The sequence below is a fragment of the Oryza glaberrima genome, chromosome 2 (genome assembly GCF_000147395.1).
Source record: "Oryza glaberrima chromosome 2, OglaRS2, whole genome shotgun sequence".
In the NCBI taxonomy this organism is placed as follows: domain Eukaryota; kingdom Viridiplantae; phylum Streptophyta; class Magnoliopsida; order Poales; family Poaceae; genus Oryza; species Oryza glaberrima.
The window spans coordinates 5,155,271-5,171,151 of record NC_068327.1 but is presented as its reverse complement, the minus strand read 5'-3'; the positions used below and the strand labels follow the sequence as shown (position 1 = coordinate 5,171,151).

Below are 15,881 nucleotides of genomic sequence, written 5' to 3'. Positions count from 1 at the left end.
TGTTTGTTGATATACCTCTTGTTAGTTTTGGTGGTTGATGTTGATGATGTCAAGTGTGTAACTTGATGTTATAGCTGATGTTGCGATGTGCATTTAGATGTTCTAGTGAAGACTCCATTTGTGCCCATTATTGATTATAACAGAAGCTTGGAGTGCATCGTTGGTCCCATGGTTTTTCACGTAAATCACCGTGTCTTGTGTGCATGTGTCTATTGTTATTCCACTGCTGATTTGCTAGTTGAAACTGTCCTCAAAGTTTATAGCAAGATGAGGGTTGATTATGTGAAATATGTTTGCCGGTTGGTAAATTATAGTTTGCACATTGAAGTAATTTGGTTCAGCCCCAACAATATTTAAATTTAAAGAAGAAAAAGGGGAAAAAATAATAAAAGAAAGGCAGTACATCAATAGATCCTAGCCGTTCGATGCACGCATCCAGCGGCTGTAAACTGCTCGAAACGGAAAACAGTCGAGAGGACTCATCTCCACTCTTCGCCTTTGCTTCGAACTCCGGCGGCTTTGCGGCGGCGCCGCCGCGATGGGCTGCCTCCGCCGCGCGCTCCGCCTCGGCCTACGCCGTGGGCTCTCCTCCTCCTCGGCGGCTCCGGCGGCCGCGGAGCAGGCTGAGCTCCCCCCGCCGCGCCCCTCCGCGGGGCGCCGCGTGGTGGTCACGGGGCTCGGGGCCGTCACCCCTCTCGGCCGCGGCGTGGGGCCCACCTGGGACCGCCTCGTGGCCGGCGGCTGCGCGGTGCGCGCGCTCGCCGCCGAGGACCTGCGCCTCCCGGGGGGAGCCGACGCGGGGAGGACGCTGGAGCAGCTCCCGTCCAGGGTCGCCGCCCCCGTGCCGCGCGGGAAGGGCGACGCCGAGTTCGACGAGGAGGCTTGGACTAAGGTTGCTTATCATACTCACCGTTGCTTCATTAGCCCTAATAATTCCAATGCTTTGTTAATGTGCTTCTACTAGTTGTTAATGCGAGATTGGATTGGTGCAGTAGATTGCTTTCTGTGCTGCATTGGGATTCAAGCACTGAGGAGTGGAGTGATTTGTTCAGGCCTTGTTGGATGCTAAAATTGGAACACGTTTAGGTCTTGCAAATATATAGGAATGCAACTTTTGCGCTGTCCTTACATCATAATTTCACCCCATTTTGTGGCGATGATAAGTTTAACCGCATTTCATGGCCAATATGTACATAGATATTGATTGCCCATACTACCTCTAGCACCACTTTTCCTATTTGAGGTTATCTATAATTCTTTATCCAACACGATTTTTCTGCTAGTAATGTGATAGATCATCATAATACAAAAACTAATGTTGTTCCTGGTAGGCTGTACAATGGCAATGACCTTATCTTGAGTGCCACCAGGAGTGACAAGTGTCTTGATTTCTCAATGTTTTCCTTTCCTTTTTTTTTTTGTTAATTTGTGCTCCCACTCATATTTTCATTGCATACTTATAGAAATATGCACGTCCTAGTTTGGAACAAAATGTGTAGATAGAATTACTTCTGCCATTTTTTTCCTTCTCCTACTAGGAGCCAAAATATTCTGACAGAATGTTGTTTGCATGGCTGTAAACATGTAATGGCGGTGCTGAATATCTCATATGGTTAAACTCTGTATCATGCTTTGATGTTTGAACTGTTGATTGACCTTCTTGTTTCCAGGACAATAAATCTATATCCGGATTTATAGCCTATGCTCTATGTGCAGCTGATGAGGCTTTAAGAGATGCAAATTGGTTGCCTTCAGAAGATGAGAAGAAGGAAAGAACGGTACAAACTGCTGTTGGTATGAACTATATATTTTTTTATGTGTTTCTGAATTGCGGTGTCCTGGAGTTGTATCAGGGAGTCTCAATCGGTGGAGGGATTGGAAGCATCTCAGACATTTTAGATGCATCGCAGATGATACTTGAAAATGTTTGTATCCACACTCTTTTATTTTTTTTTCTATTGGTATTATTAGCTATTGTGGCAGATATGGCAGTTGGATTTCTATATTTCTAGATGATTTATCTTGACCGCTATTGTGTTTCTACGTGCTGAACTCTCTACTCGTCATCATTCTTTTATGCTTTTGCTAAGCAGTGCCATAGGTGACTTGCAATGTAAACGACAATCTTCCAGTAACTTCAGCACTGAAATTTGAAATTTATTTTTATTATGGCACAGCGTCTACGTCGCCTCAGTCCATATTTCATTCCCAAGATTTTGATTAACATGGCATCCGGTCATGTCAGCATGAGATATGGTTTCCAGGTGAATTGTCATATGCCATAGTTCAGGCTTTTCATTCTATAATTCATTTCGTACATGGATGCTAATTCAGATAATTAATGGTTCAAACTTAGGGTCCAAACCATGCTGCTGTGACAGCTTGTGCCACAGGTGCCCACTCTATTGGTGATGCTACACGGATGATTCAATTTGGAGACGCGGATGTAATGGTGGCTGGTGGAACAGAGTCCAGCATTGATGCTTTGTCTATAGCTGGATTTTCTAGGTAAGCATCTTTGTTCTTGTTTTGTTGTACTAATGTTCCATAATACTCTTTTATATGCTCTCTTTATGCAAATACTGTAAGTTTTTTCAATGCTTTATTTAGGTTATATGGTATACCTTTCGCATTATGGCTGTAGGAAGTAATAGGGGACCTCAACCAACTATGTACACAAAACACCCATGGTCCATAAATATCCATATGCAAACTTTATCTCTAATTTTTCAGTGTTCCCTATTCCCTATTGCGTCTGCTCCTCTGATTAGTGTGGCCAACCTTATCTTATTTCATTGTGATGTTATTTGTTTTTCAGATTAAGAGCATTGTCTACAAAATATAACTCTCTTCCTCAAGCGGCTTCCAGGCCATTTGATTGTGGTAGAGATGGATTTGTGTATGTCATCCTTTATCAAATCATACCCCCTTTCTTTTTTTCCTTTTTCATGTGTGGCTATTCTTATCTTTGTTTCAAAATAATTAATAGGATTGGTGAAGGTTGTGGAGTTATGGTGTTGGAGGTGAGTTCAGAAAAATGTTGGTATTTTACACCTTCGTTCTGAAGTTTCTGGTTGAGTGTAGTTTAATATCAGCCATTTAATACTTTGATCTGTCTTATGATCAGTTTGACTCACATATCCACTTATTGATCCCTTAATATTCTAATTCTTTTTCTCTATCGTGTATGCGTTTTTTTCTATGTCTGGAAAGTGTCATTTAGTTCATCTTATTTGACCTTAAGAGGGTTAACCATATACTCTTCTGTAGGCACTTGATCATGCAAAAGAACGTGGGGCAAAAATTTATGCAGAAGTGAGAGGCTATGGAATGTCTGGTATCCTCCTATTCCACAAAGAGTTTTGTCTATTCTGTCGTTAGGATGCCTTTCATTGTGAATGACTCTTTTAGGTGACGCACACCACATAACTCAGCCACAAAATGATGGTAGAGGTGCTACCTTAGCCATGAAACGAGCTTTGGATCAGGTGCAATGTCATACACCTTTGTGATTTTTTGTGTGGCACATTTTAGAAATTTGGCATTGTTGTTAAGGAACTGTAAAATGCATCATGGCTATTTATGGTACATTCTGATAATGTTCTTCCTCTTATTCTAGTCAGGCCTTCAGGCAGATCAAATCGATTATCTGAATGCACATGCGACCTCAACTCCTCTTGGTAAGTGGCACAGTCAGACTGACAAGCCTCATCTGGACTGACAGCACTTCTGTTTTTTCATATATATATTTTTCATTATAAGCCATGTTCTTGGTTCTACGTCATCTGTAGCTATAATGATAAAAGGTGATGGTTTGATTTGAACCACAATTAGGTGATGCTGTAGAGGCTAATGCAATCAAATCTGTCTTTGGTGACCATGCAACATCAGGTGGTCTTGCATTGTCCTCAACAAAGGTATAGCCCCCACACTCATGTGCAACTAATTCATCACAATTCCTTCGTCTCCCATTCACGACAAATGGCACAACATTCTTCAGGGAGCAATTGGTCATCTGCTTGGGGCAGCTGGGTCAGTGGAAGCAATCTTCACCGTATTAGCCATCCACCATGTATGTTGTCTACAGTTACTGACCACCAACAGTTTGAGTTCAGGAGTTCTCTGCATAACATTTTATCTTCGATTTTCAGGGCATCGCTCCACCGACACTTAATCTAGAAAAACCAGACACGCTGTTCGAAGGCGCGTTCATGCCTCTATCTTCCCCAAAGAAGATGCCTATCCGAGCTGCCATCTCGAATTCCTTTGGGTTTGGTGGAACCAACACGTCGCTGCTGTTCTCGTGCCCTCCTTAGTTGTTTCTAACAGCACCCTGTCTGTTTTGCCTGAAGAGCTGTAGCTGAACATCCACAGAGATTTTTTTTTTCCCTGCACAAACACCGGGAGGCACCATCCGCGTGCACTGAGCAGAAGCTGAGGTTTCAGTCATTTTTTCACCCTTTGTGCGGCATGCCCCATTGTTCTTGTGTTTGCTAATTTTGTGACTCGTTGAATTTTAGAGGAGTATCTTTTTTTTTTGTTTTCAATTTTATCTTAAGTTAAATCATAAATTCATATATTGTCTCGCTGGATTGTGAATTACCTCGTACATAGAGATGATGTATTTGTAATTTTGTTTTACATGTGAGGCTGAAAATGCCTGAGACTGATTTTGCAACAGGCAGACTGGATGACAGAAGTGTTTAAGGGCTAGATTGATGCAAAATAAACTTTTTCAAAATTTGGCAATGACAAAATTTTTGTAAGTTAACATTATCAAATTTCAGTAGAATAGATTAAATGTGTTATTGTCAAAATTCTGTAGGCATTACCAATGTTTGGTAATAAACTAAATACATCCATATATTTGTCATTTTTTTTGAAAAAATGATATGGTACAAAACGACGTCCATCTTACTTCCTCCGTTTCATAATGTAAGTCATTCTAGCATTTTCCACATTATGACTTACGTTGTGCAACGGAGGAAGTAACAGGCTATAAGTTGAAGTTGGCTATAGAGCGTGCCTTGCCAACCATACGAGACCAGACCAGAGTTTGGAGGAAGTAACAGGCTATAAGTTGAAGTTGGCTATAGAGCGTGCCTTGCCAACCATACGAGACCAGACCAGAGTTTGTTGCTGGGGCTCGTTTGGTTAAGAGCCCCTTTGAAACGCAGGATAGGAAAAACACAGGAATAGGAAAAACGTAGGAATTGAAGTGGCATATTTTCCTAATTCTACAGGAATAGAAAATACAGGAAATATGAAGAGGGTCCCTTTGATAGCACCATAGGAAACAAATAAAGCAAAAGATAGTTTCCAAGAGGTTGAATCTCTTGCTTATTTTCCTATGAAATTGAGTTATAGGAATACAATCCTAAGGAAAATTTTCTATACTTTCCTATGAATCAAAGGGTTTCATAGGAAAAAATTCTTAGGAAATTAAATCCTCCAAAATTCCTATGCAAATCCTCCGATTCAAAGGAGCCCTAAAAAGGAAATTTTGGTTTGGTTTGTTGTGTGGATGATGATATCTTCTAGAAGAATCTGGACACGTAGGCTGGCTGGCTGGCTGGATGGATGGATCGGATCGCCGGTGCGTGTGGTGCCGGGCGGTTGGCAACCTGGCACGTCACTCATTCGTGCTGAGCCCTCACATGTAGCCGCGATTTCTCTCTCCAAGCATGGGAGAAGAAATTGTTTTTCTTTTCCTTCTAAAACAGTTCATGATGACCCCCTTTTTAAACGAAAAGGTTTTACAAATTCTCATAGAAATCAGTTAAATTCTTAAAATTCTTCAAAACCGTTTGAATTAAGCAGGTAGTGGGAAAAAAATCTGTGTAGCGATCAAAAGTGATTCATAGAAAAAAAAAACTTGTCATTGATGGTTTTAAAAAGCCCTCTTTGTTTCGTTATATTTGACGATGTTGGCTAGTTCAAACCAACGTCAAATATTATAAGGGAGTGTTGTAAATTTTAAATTTTGGTTGTTGCCAATAAGTTAACAAAAAGATAAATGTGTTCCTAGCTAGCGCACAAGAGCATAACAAGAATTCTACTCTTTGTGTCCTTTTCTCAGTAGCAACGATCGTGTATTCGTGTGCGTCAACAAGAATTATCTGAATTGAACTCTACTTCCATTCTTCTGTACTTCAACCTTTTCTGAAAACAAAAACTCAAGTGATTTTTATTACACTATGCATGTATGATGAGCTTTTTTTTTTACCAAAGAGATAACTAACCTAGAAGTATGAGCACAGCAGTTGTACCGTAAATTACTTTACTTGAACCGGAATATGCGCCTACTTTTTCTCGATCGTCAGCTTTTGCTTTTCCTAGACGGAGAGACCTATTTTCGTTCGGTGCGAAAAATCCTACTATTATTTGATTGGTTGGCCGAATTATTAATAGGAAAATCCTTTGTTTACAACGGCTCTACATGACACTGTAAATTTATCGAAGTTAAATTAAAATTCAAAAGTTTAGAGACGGTTAAATTAAGCTTCATAATCCTTGGATAGTTTTGAGTTTTGACACCACAAAAATCCACACAAACGTTTTAGATAAACCAAAAAAAAAAATCCTACAAGACCAGACCCTCGTCATGCCTTCATCGAAACATAACCATGTAGGCTAACTCTATTTGTGGCACCAAATATAATTAATTCTTTTACGGTACAAATTATATGTATTTACACTATAGTTACATGTAAATTTCAATACTTATATTATAGTTAGTCTTGTAAAAACCAATCAATTATGTGCTCGAAAGAGAAGATAGGAGAGTTTCAAAACATACATAAAAGTGATCACACGGGGGAAACCAAGCTGAAATCAAATTAAAGAATATGGTGCTATATTTTTACCGTGACTATATCCAAAAGCATTTAAATCTATTACTACTCCCTCCATCCAAAAGTTTTATACATATTCTATTTGTTTAGTTTTTCTAAATAAAATAGACATATTTATAGACTTTAAGTACATAAGACTGAAATGAAGAGATTGTCTTTTCTTTTTACAATACTAGATTAAATTGTTGATCGGAACCCAAGCAACATTTTTTATGCCCATTGGTTACATACATAGTATAGCTCTTGATCTTTGTTAGAGCAAGGATAATAGTGGGCTATATAAACCAACTATAAGCTAATGTGAAAGAGAGGTAAAGAAAAATGATGGGTGTTGGCTCTAATGCAAAAGCTAGTTCTACACATGCTCCAAAATATCACATTAAAATTATAGCGAGAGAAAAAAATAAAGTGAAACTTATAGTTAATCTATTATGCATGATAGCTCTAATATGAACTAATAACCAATAGTTAGCTTTACTTATAATCCTATTGTTTCGCTTATTCATATGCTTATTCGAATCACTTATTTGCAAATATAAATCATTTATGAGTAAAAGTTTTATTTGTGTGTTCTTAACAATTCAAAACCAAATGCTGTAAAATAAACTACGATGAGAAAACAAAAAGATCAAATTCAAAATCAAGTTCTAAAATTAAAATTTTGGCTTATAACCATAAGTATAAGCATAACCTAAACAATAAGTCCCTTATTAAACTTGCTCTTACATGCATGATAACTTTTTTTTCTTAGTCTTAATGAATGGCAATAGAAATACTTAAGTTCTAAAATTTTGGATGGAGAGAGTAAGAGCTCCATCGGTTGATCTAATAAGCTAAAGAAAAAACCAAAGTTTGAATTTTCGAACTTAATTTTAAAGTTGATCTTAAAATATTTTTAACGTAATTCCTTTTTAGGCTACAGACAAATATATCAAAGTTTCACCTATGAATTAATTTGTATTTCTCAATAAACCGTTAAAATTATTAGAGAAAATGTGGATAATCGATGAGGCTTTAGGCTGCGTTCGGAACGGAGCAGCGATTAGCACGTGATTAATTAAGTATTTGCTAATTTTTTTTAAAAATAGATTAATATAATTTTTTAAGCAACTTTCGTATAGAAACTTTTTGTAAAAAAATGCACCGTTTAACAATTTGAAAAAGGGTGCGAGTGTGGGGACGCAGCCTTAATACTTTATAGAGTCCATAGAAAGAGACCTGATCGTACATGGCTCCTTTTTTTTTTTTGGGATAAATCACGCAGCTAATTTTTCTTTTTCTTTTTTACCAGTAGTAGGAGTGTAGGACACTTCATATCGTTGTACTATCCGGCGCCGCTTCCGTTCATCTGCGCCTATTTATTGCGGCCTCTTCTTCCTCCTCTCCTCGCCTCGCCTCGCTCTTCCACTGTTCATCTGCGCCACGACACGACACGACACGAGAGAGGAGTCGGCAATGGCGGAGGGGTCGCGGTCGCCGCTGAGGTCGTTCGTGGAGGTGGCGCCGGGGTCGCACTTCCCCATCCAGAACCTCCCCTTCGGGGTCTTCCGCCGCCGGGGCTCGCCGGAGCCGGAGCCGCCGCGCCCGGCCGTCGCCATCGGGGACTTCGCGCTCGACCTCGCCGCCGTCTCCGACGCGGGCCTCTTCCACGGGCCCCTCCTCTCCGCCTCCCCCTGCTTCCGCCAGGTCCGCACCCTGCCTACCTTACCTACCTTACCTTACCTACTCGTCTTGTGTTGCGGTTGATCTGCTGGTGCTGAGCTAAGCTTAGCAGCAATTTGCGCGGCGCGGAGATTGGAGATTTGGGTGGTTGATTCCACTGTGATTTTTGGTGGTTACAAGTAGTAGTAATTTTTAGGTTTGTTTCGTGTGCATGCAGGAAACGCTCAACATGTTCCTGGGGATGGGGCGTCCGGCCTGGAAGGAGGCGCGCGCCACGCTGCAGAAGATCCTCTCAGGTTTCACACTTTAGCTGCTCACTTCAAATTCCCAATATCTTGTAGTAGTCTACTATGCTGTTAGTAATGCACGATGAGTAGCGCGGCTTCTGCCCCCCAAATTCTGATGCTGATGAGTAATTCTACCTGTACTTGTGTTGTTAGTACTATGTTGTGCCAATGTATCATGATGCAAGAAAGTATCGATTAACCGCCTATGTTCAAAACTGAAAGTATCGATTAACCGCCTATGTTCAAAACTATCCAAGAATTATGAGATCCTGAGGTAGACTTACACTTTTTTTTAATGGGTTCTCTAATCTTTGCAGCTGATGAGCCGGTTTTGCGTGACAACGAGGCCTTGAAGAAGAAGTGCCTTGTTCCCATGGTGAGCTTGATCAACTACTCTTTTCTTTGTTACGAGAAACAGGATGACCATTTATGAAATCACTAACTTCTCTGTTTTTATCATTTAGAGCGACACAGAGATGCTTCTGCCAATCACGGTAGGAGACTACACCGACTTCTTTTGTTCTGTGCACCATGCAAGGAATTGTGGGTTCATCTTCCGTGGGCCACAGACCCCAGTCAACCCAAATTGGTAATGTATTTTCTTGACCATGCCTTGTGCTGAGACTTGAGACTTGGGTTTTGACATAAACACTAATCTGCAATGTATGTTTGCTTCATCAGGTTTCAGCTTCCAATAGGTTATCATGGTCGTGCATCCTCTGTGATTGTATCTGGAACAGACATCATTCGACCCAAGTACGCATCCCATAGATTCGGATAGTTATCAAATTCCTGTCAGATTATGAGATAGTTTTATTACTATTGTTTGAATGATTGAATATATTAGTGTTATTGGATAGCGGGTAGCTGTTTCTAGTTTTTCATAACCTCTGAAGTCTGAAGTGTCTATTTTGCTTAATTATTGCTCTAAATGCCCTCTTTCAAATAATTCACTATATTCGATGATGTTTGCTGCATTCAACTTTTTGTTGCATGCAGTGATGTATTGTAGATGGATACATATGTGTAGTATATTACATTTTATTTTTGTCATAATATCCAATTGATATGTCAATAATGTCCTCTTTCTCTGCCTTTTAGAGGGCAAGGCCATCCAACAGGAGATTCTCGACCTTATTTTGGTCCTTCTAAGAAGCTTGATTTTGAACTTGAGATGGTTAGTTTCTTACAAACCTCTTGACTCACAGTATTTGGTATTCTTGAACTGTTATTGACATACCTGTTGCATGTTTGTTAAATTTGAGCTGTTGGTTGTCATTGTGGTATAAAATCTGGCCATATGTAATTAGTTATAGATATTTTCATTTCCCCTGGATCAAATATATCATAACGCTTTGTTGGCTTGTTGCTTTCAGGCAGCCATTGTTGGACCAGGGAATGAATTGGGAAAACCTATCGATATTAATGATGCTGAAGAACATATCTTTGGCCTAATGATAATGAATGATTGGAGTGGTAGGTATTATTTTCAGTTTTCGTTCAGATCAGTTGCATACTTTGGTTAAACTGAGTTTTGTATAATATTGCAGCCAGAGATATCCAAGCTTGGGAAACTATACCTCTTGGACCTTTCCTTGGGAAAAGTTTCAGTAAGACACCTGATGCCTTTTCAGTTATACTTATGCCATGTTCACTAATACACCACTCTCTGTTGAAAAGTTTCCTGCACATTTATTGCTTAGTTTTTACAAATGCTCATGATCATATTTCTACTGTGGCCTGGACAATTACTTGAGTGGATTCTTCCATGATTTCCGCAATGGACTATGCTTTTATCTTTCGTCAATGTAACATGTTTCCTTCCTACTTTGTGATTTTTAGGTACCAGCGTATCACCCTGGATCGTTACTATGGATGCCCTAAAGCCTTTCACCTGTGAAGCTCCTAAGCAGGTGAGCATGTCTTAGTATTATAGTATATAGTTAACCATATTTTCCTTGAGAATCATCATTTTATTGTTCTATGGATAAATTAAATTGCTTTGCGTGGCAGGAACCTGAACCTTTGCCTTACTTAGCTGAAAAGAACCACGTAAACTATGATATTCCTCTTGAGGTAGGATTTTCTCATGGCATTTCTTCTTTTATATTTTTATATTAATAGCTATTTGATTAAAACATAAACTGATGATTATTACTGCATTTCATTTTCTGTAAGGTCTGGATTAAGCCCAAGGAGCAAAGTGAACCATCAATGGTTGCAAAGAGTAACTTCAAGCATCTGTAAGGATGCTTCCTGTTTTCCGATTGCCGTTTCATTACCATATGTATTTGTTAACTTTGTCCTTACTGTAACTATTTTTTCCCAGGTATTGGACTTTAACACAGCAACTAGCACACCACACTGTTAATGGATGCAATCTGAGACCAGGGGATATGTTTGCAACTGGCACACTAAGCGGACCTGTATGGAATAACCATTTCAAATATCACCATAAACATACCAATCTAGAAGTTATCGTGCATGTTTACAACTAAACATCTGCCTTCTTTCAGGAGACAGAATCTTTGGGATGTTTGCTGGAGCTAACATGGAATGGGCAGAAGGAGATATCAGTTGGAAACTCGATCCGCAAGTTCCTAGAAGATGGGGATGAGGTCATCTTGACAGCTTGTTGCAAGGTACAGCAATCTCATAAGTCTTGATCAAACCAAATTTAGAGCTCTTTTCGTCTAAAACAAATATCTCTTTGAAGATTCCATGCTCTATCTTGATGCCATCCATCTACATGTTTTTACAGGGTGAAGGCTACAATGTCGGATTCGGAACCTGCACTGGGAAGGTTCTGCCTGCACTTCCATGATCCAACATATAGAGGATAGCCTGCTTTCATCTCATCAGTGTGTCAATAATCTCTGAAGAAAGCATGCAGTGAGGCAATGTATCTAGCTAATTACATCTATATTTTAGTGCTTAGTGATGGTAAAAATACTAATAAGGTATGCTTCCCTGAGCTTTACAGAAGGGATGTAATTAATGTTCTCCAGTTACAATAAGAACTTATTTGAAGTCGTCATTGTCTCAGTGATTTTGGCATGCAATGCTGGATGTGAAAATCGATGTAATGTTGGTCGCATGATCGAACGGTTCAGAACGTTGAGGCCAAAATTTTGGTTTGGATTTTGGAGGTGAGCTGGTGAAACCACTCGTGCATGCTGCATGTATTGCAGGGCTATGCTAGTACGTGGTAGCAAGCTATCTGGTAAAAGCAAAAGTAAAAACACAACAAAATGTTTTACTGGGTGCAAATCAAGGTTCGACTTACCGTCGGTAACCGTGCGTGCGGTTAATAGGTTTACCGCGGGTGTACGGTAATATAAATACTGAGTGTACGGTAATATAAATACCGCGGTAACCTTCTTAAATTCAAATAAATTTAAAAAATAATTTGAATTTTTGATAAATTTGGCATGGTTTTTCATGGTTACCGCGGTTACCGCGCGGTAACCCCGGCCCCGGCGGTTTGGGAAATCCTAGTGCAAACCACCTTTTGCACGCACGAATCTCATAGCAATTCCTCTTGTTTGCCGATTGAAGAAAGAAAGCCTTTTATTGTCTCAAACAAGCACCGAGAACGTTGATTTGCAAAATTCAAGATGGCCATGATGAATTAAGCTAGATTTAGACAGAGCTCGTGTGATCATTCTTTGTTTGTTCCTTATACGGCTTATGGTATGGTTATTTTTATATTTTGTACGAATCAGATCAGTTTCCATCCGAATCAGAATCAGAAAAAGAAAAGCATATATTCCAAACAAAGAAGAATCAAACAAAAAAATAATTGAACTGAAGAGATTAACCTACGACAACTAAACGGATAACAATTAATTAATTAATCAATTAACGAGTAAACTAAATGAAATGAAATCAGGACAAGAATCATATATTCCAAACGAAGAAGAAGCAAACATAAAAATAAATAGAAGAAAATAATTAAAAAAATCCGAAGAGGGAGAGAGAGGAAAATAATTAGATGAAGAATACAAGTGAGGGGAATGTAGCGGAGGGAACGATGATTAACTTACAACTATATGACAATTACTCCCCCTATCTCCATTTCATATTATAAGTTGTTTGACTTTTTCTAGTCAATTTTTATTTAGTTTAAACAAATTTATAAAAAAAATATAGCAACATATAAAATATTAAATTAGTCTAATTAAATCCAATATGAAATATATTCTGATAATTGTTCTTTTTATATTGAAAATACTACTATATTTTTTTTAAAACTTTGGTTAAACTTTGAAAAAATTGGCTTTAAAAAAAAACCAAATAACTTGTAATATGAAACGGAAGAGTAGTATAATAAGATGAAAATCAGACGCAGGCGAGCTCCTTGGCGACGTTGCTGGACTTGCCCGCGACGTTCTTGCAGACGGAGAGGGTGGTGTTCCCTTGGCCGGCGTACTTGAGGTCGACGTTGTGTAGCTGGATGCCCTGGCACGGCAGGTTGTTGGCGCAGTTGAGCGTGACGGCCTCGGGCGTCGCCGACGTGCCGACGATGTTCTTGAAGACGATGTCGGTGACGGCGACCTTGGACGTGCCGGACGCGGAGCAGATGTTGTTGGGGCAGTACTTCTGGTCGATGATGATCGGGTAGCTCACGTTGTCCATGGTGATGCCGTCGTACAGGAACTTGGTCGCCCTCAGCTGCGACTTGGAGTCCTCGTACGACTTGATCCGGAGGCCGTTCGTGGTGCCCTTTATCGTGCAGTTGGTGACGGTGATGTCCTCCACGTCCTTCTCGTCCTTGTACCTGCAGAGATGGCCAACCACACACAACAGAAGTTAATATTATCGGGGTTCTTTACATACAAATTATCTACTAAGTAGTTATTAACTACCTCTGATTTTGTAATAGATGACGTCATTGACTTTTAGACGCATATTTGATCATTTGTTTTATTAAAAAAAATTATGCAAATGCATAAGATGCTTAAAGTACTATTTTAGTGATAAAACAACTTAGAACAAAATAAATATGAATTACGTATTTTTTAATAAGACGAATAGTTAAATAGATATTCAAAATACTACGAATGATGCTACAGTAACCTACATGTGCTAATGATAGATTAATTAGGCTCAGAAGATTCGTCTCGCGGTTTCCAGGCGAGTTATGAAATTAGTATTTTCATTCGTGTCCGAAAATCATTTCCGATATCCGGTCAAACGTCTGATGTGACATCCAAAATTTTTTTTTCACGAACTAAACAAGTCCTAGCTAGCTTAGCTATAGGGAAGGAAAGGGGCAGTTGTATGTATGTATGTATGTACCGGCCGAGGCTGCCGACGGAGATGCCGTGACCGGGGCCGCAGCGGACGCCGTTGACGCGGACCATCTTGGTGCCGGGGCCGATGGAGATGCAGTCGTCGCCGGCGGCGATGGTGGTGGAGCTGATGGTGATGTTGGTGGAGTCGCCGACGTGGATGCCGTCCGTGTTTGGGCTGTCCCCCGGCGACGTGATGGTCACCTTGTCGATCACCACGTTCTTGCTCTCGTATATGTTGAGGTGGAAGAACTTGCTGTTCTTCAGCGTTATCCCCCTCACTGTCACGTTCGTCGAGAAGTCGATCACCAAGCTCTGCATCCATCCATTGTTTTAATTAATTGCCCATTATTAGTCATACAGAGAAGCAAGAAGATAACAATACAAATTACTATCACAGCATTGGTTATTTTGCCCATGTCAATTAATTATAAATGGACTGTGATACTCAATAGTGTTTGCTGGTTAAAAGACCAGCTTAGGCTATATTCAGATGTGAGGTTGGAAACTCCACCTTCCCAAAGGCAAAATGGAGTGATCTATTAGCATTTGATTAATTAAACGTTAGCTAAAATAAACTTTAAAAATATATTAATATAATTTTTTTAAAAAAAACAACTATTTTATTTTTTTTATAAAAAAAACACAACGTTTAACAGTTTGTAAAACGTGTGTATGAAAAACGAGAGAGTATAAGGTTTATTCGAAACTAATTAATTCGATGTTATAGGTGTTACTTTTTTGTATATACAAATTTAGCTGAATTTAAATAAGTTTGAATAGAAAAATAGAACTACTTTATGATATGAAACGGAGGAGGAGGTAGCTATAGAGAGAGACGATGAGGGTGTAGGTTGCTTACATTGGGGAGGATCTTGCAGTTGTAGTTCTTGTTGCACTGGTTGTGGGTCCAGACGAGGGGGCCCTGGCCGTCGATGATGCCGTGGCCGTTGATGGCGAAGTTGTCGACGTGCTCCACCTCGATCCAGTTGGTCTTGTAGGCGTTGAGGTCGCCGGTGCCGAGGAGGTTGCCGTCGAGGCGGAGGATGATGCTGCTGGTGCACGGCCCCTTGAGGTTGAGCGCGCCGGTGAGGTAGTTCCCCGGCGGGATCACGATCTTCTGCGTCCCCGTCGCGTTGCACGCGTTCTTCCACGCCTGCAGCACGAACGCCGTGCTGTCGCTCGTCCCGTCGCCCTTCGCCCCCAGCTGCGCGATGTCCAGCGGCCCCGCCGGCACCGACGGCGCCGCCCCCGCCGCCCCCGGCGTGGCCGGCGTGTACGGCGCCGCCGGCGTCGCCCCCGCCGCCGCACCCGCCGCTGCAGCCCCCGGCGCTGCCGGCGTGTACTGCGCTGTGGCGAACGCCACGGACACCATCAGCGCCGCCGCCGCCGCCGCGATGGCGGCGGCGGTGGTGGCGGATAGAGACGAGGTCGTCCTTCTCGTGGAGGAAACCATGTTGATATCTTTGTAGGTACGGCGATGTCGAGGAGGGGCGCGCCGCCGGATTATATATACGGCGGGAAGGGGAGCTTAGCTATGTTTAGACACGGCGAGCGGACGACGACGCGGGTGTCGCGCGCGCGGGTTTTTTCTACTATTTTTGGCGCGAACCAACGGGACGCGCGGCTGCTGCTGCTGCTTCTTCCTCGTCGTTGCCTACCGATCATTTTCCTTCCGTTCCCGTCCTGACATCTCGATGAATTTTCACATGATTTTAGAGCAGAAAGTTTTTGATTGGAAAAGACTATACCTACTACTTTTTTCTTACTGAACGCTTATTAGC

At 40.9% G+C, this 15,881-nt stretch overlaps 3 protein-coding genes across 3 annotated transcripts; 2 read left to right on the top strand and 1 right to left on the bottom strand.

Annotated features, from left to right (window-relative positions):
* The first annotated feature begins 459 nt into the window (after positions 1-459).
* Positions 460-4,713, top strand: LOC127761233 (3-oxoacyl-[acyl-carrier-protein] synthase, mitochondrial). The gene is made up of 13 exons (XM_052285497.1): positions 460-892; positions 1,671-1,778; positions 1,854-1,925; positions 2,178-2,264; positions 2,357-2,508; positions 2,819-2,899; positions 2,990-3,023; positions 3,271-3,337; positions 3,412-3,488; positions 3,620-3,680; positions 3,835-3,917; positions 4,001-4,072; positions 4,152-4,713. Exons 1-13 carry the CDS (start codon positions 539-541, stop codon positions 4,314-4,316), a joined length of 1,413 nt encoding a protein of 470 aa, XP_052141457.1. The 5' UTR covers positions 460-538; the 3' UTR covers positions 4,317-4,713.
* Positions 4,714-8,230: 3,517 nt separating this feature from the next.
* On the top strand, positions 8,231-11,840 carry LOC127764670 (fumarylacetoacetase). The gene is made up of 14 exons (XM_052289578.1): positions 8,231-8,540; positions 8,734-8,812; positions 9,121-9,179; positions 9,268-9,392; positions 9,485-9,559; positions 9,905-9,980; positions 10,180-10,279; positions 10,354-10,413; positions 10,646-10,716; positions 10,817-10,879; positions 10,982-11,046; positions 11,133-11,229; positions 11,320-11,445; positions 11,565-11,840. Exons 1-14 carry the CDS (start codon positions 8,310-8,312, stop codon positions 11,625-11,627), a joined length of 1,290 nt encoding a protein of 429 aa, XP_052145538.1. The 5' UTR covers positions 8,231-8,309; the 3' UTR covers positions 11,628-11,840.
* Positions 11,841-12,661: 821 nt separating this feature from the next.
* LOC127762355 (exopolygalacturonase-like) lies at positions 12,662-15,582 on the bottom strand. Its single transcript, XM_052286845.1, has 3 exons — positions 14,960-15,582; positions 14,105-14,412; positions 12,662-13,583 (listed from the first exon to the last, which is right to left on the bottom strand). The coding sequence occupies exons 1-3, from the start codon at positions 15,551-15,553 to the stop codon at positions 13,145-13,147; spliced, it is 1,341 nt and encodes a 446-aa protein (XP_052142805.1). The 5' UTR covers positions 15,554-15,582; the 3' UTR covers positions 12,662-13,144.
* Between the last annotated feature and the right edge of the window lie 299 nt (positions 15,583-15,881).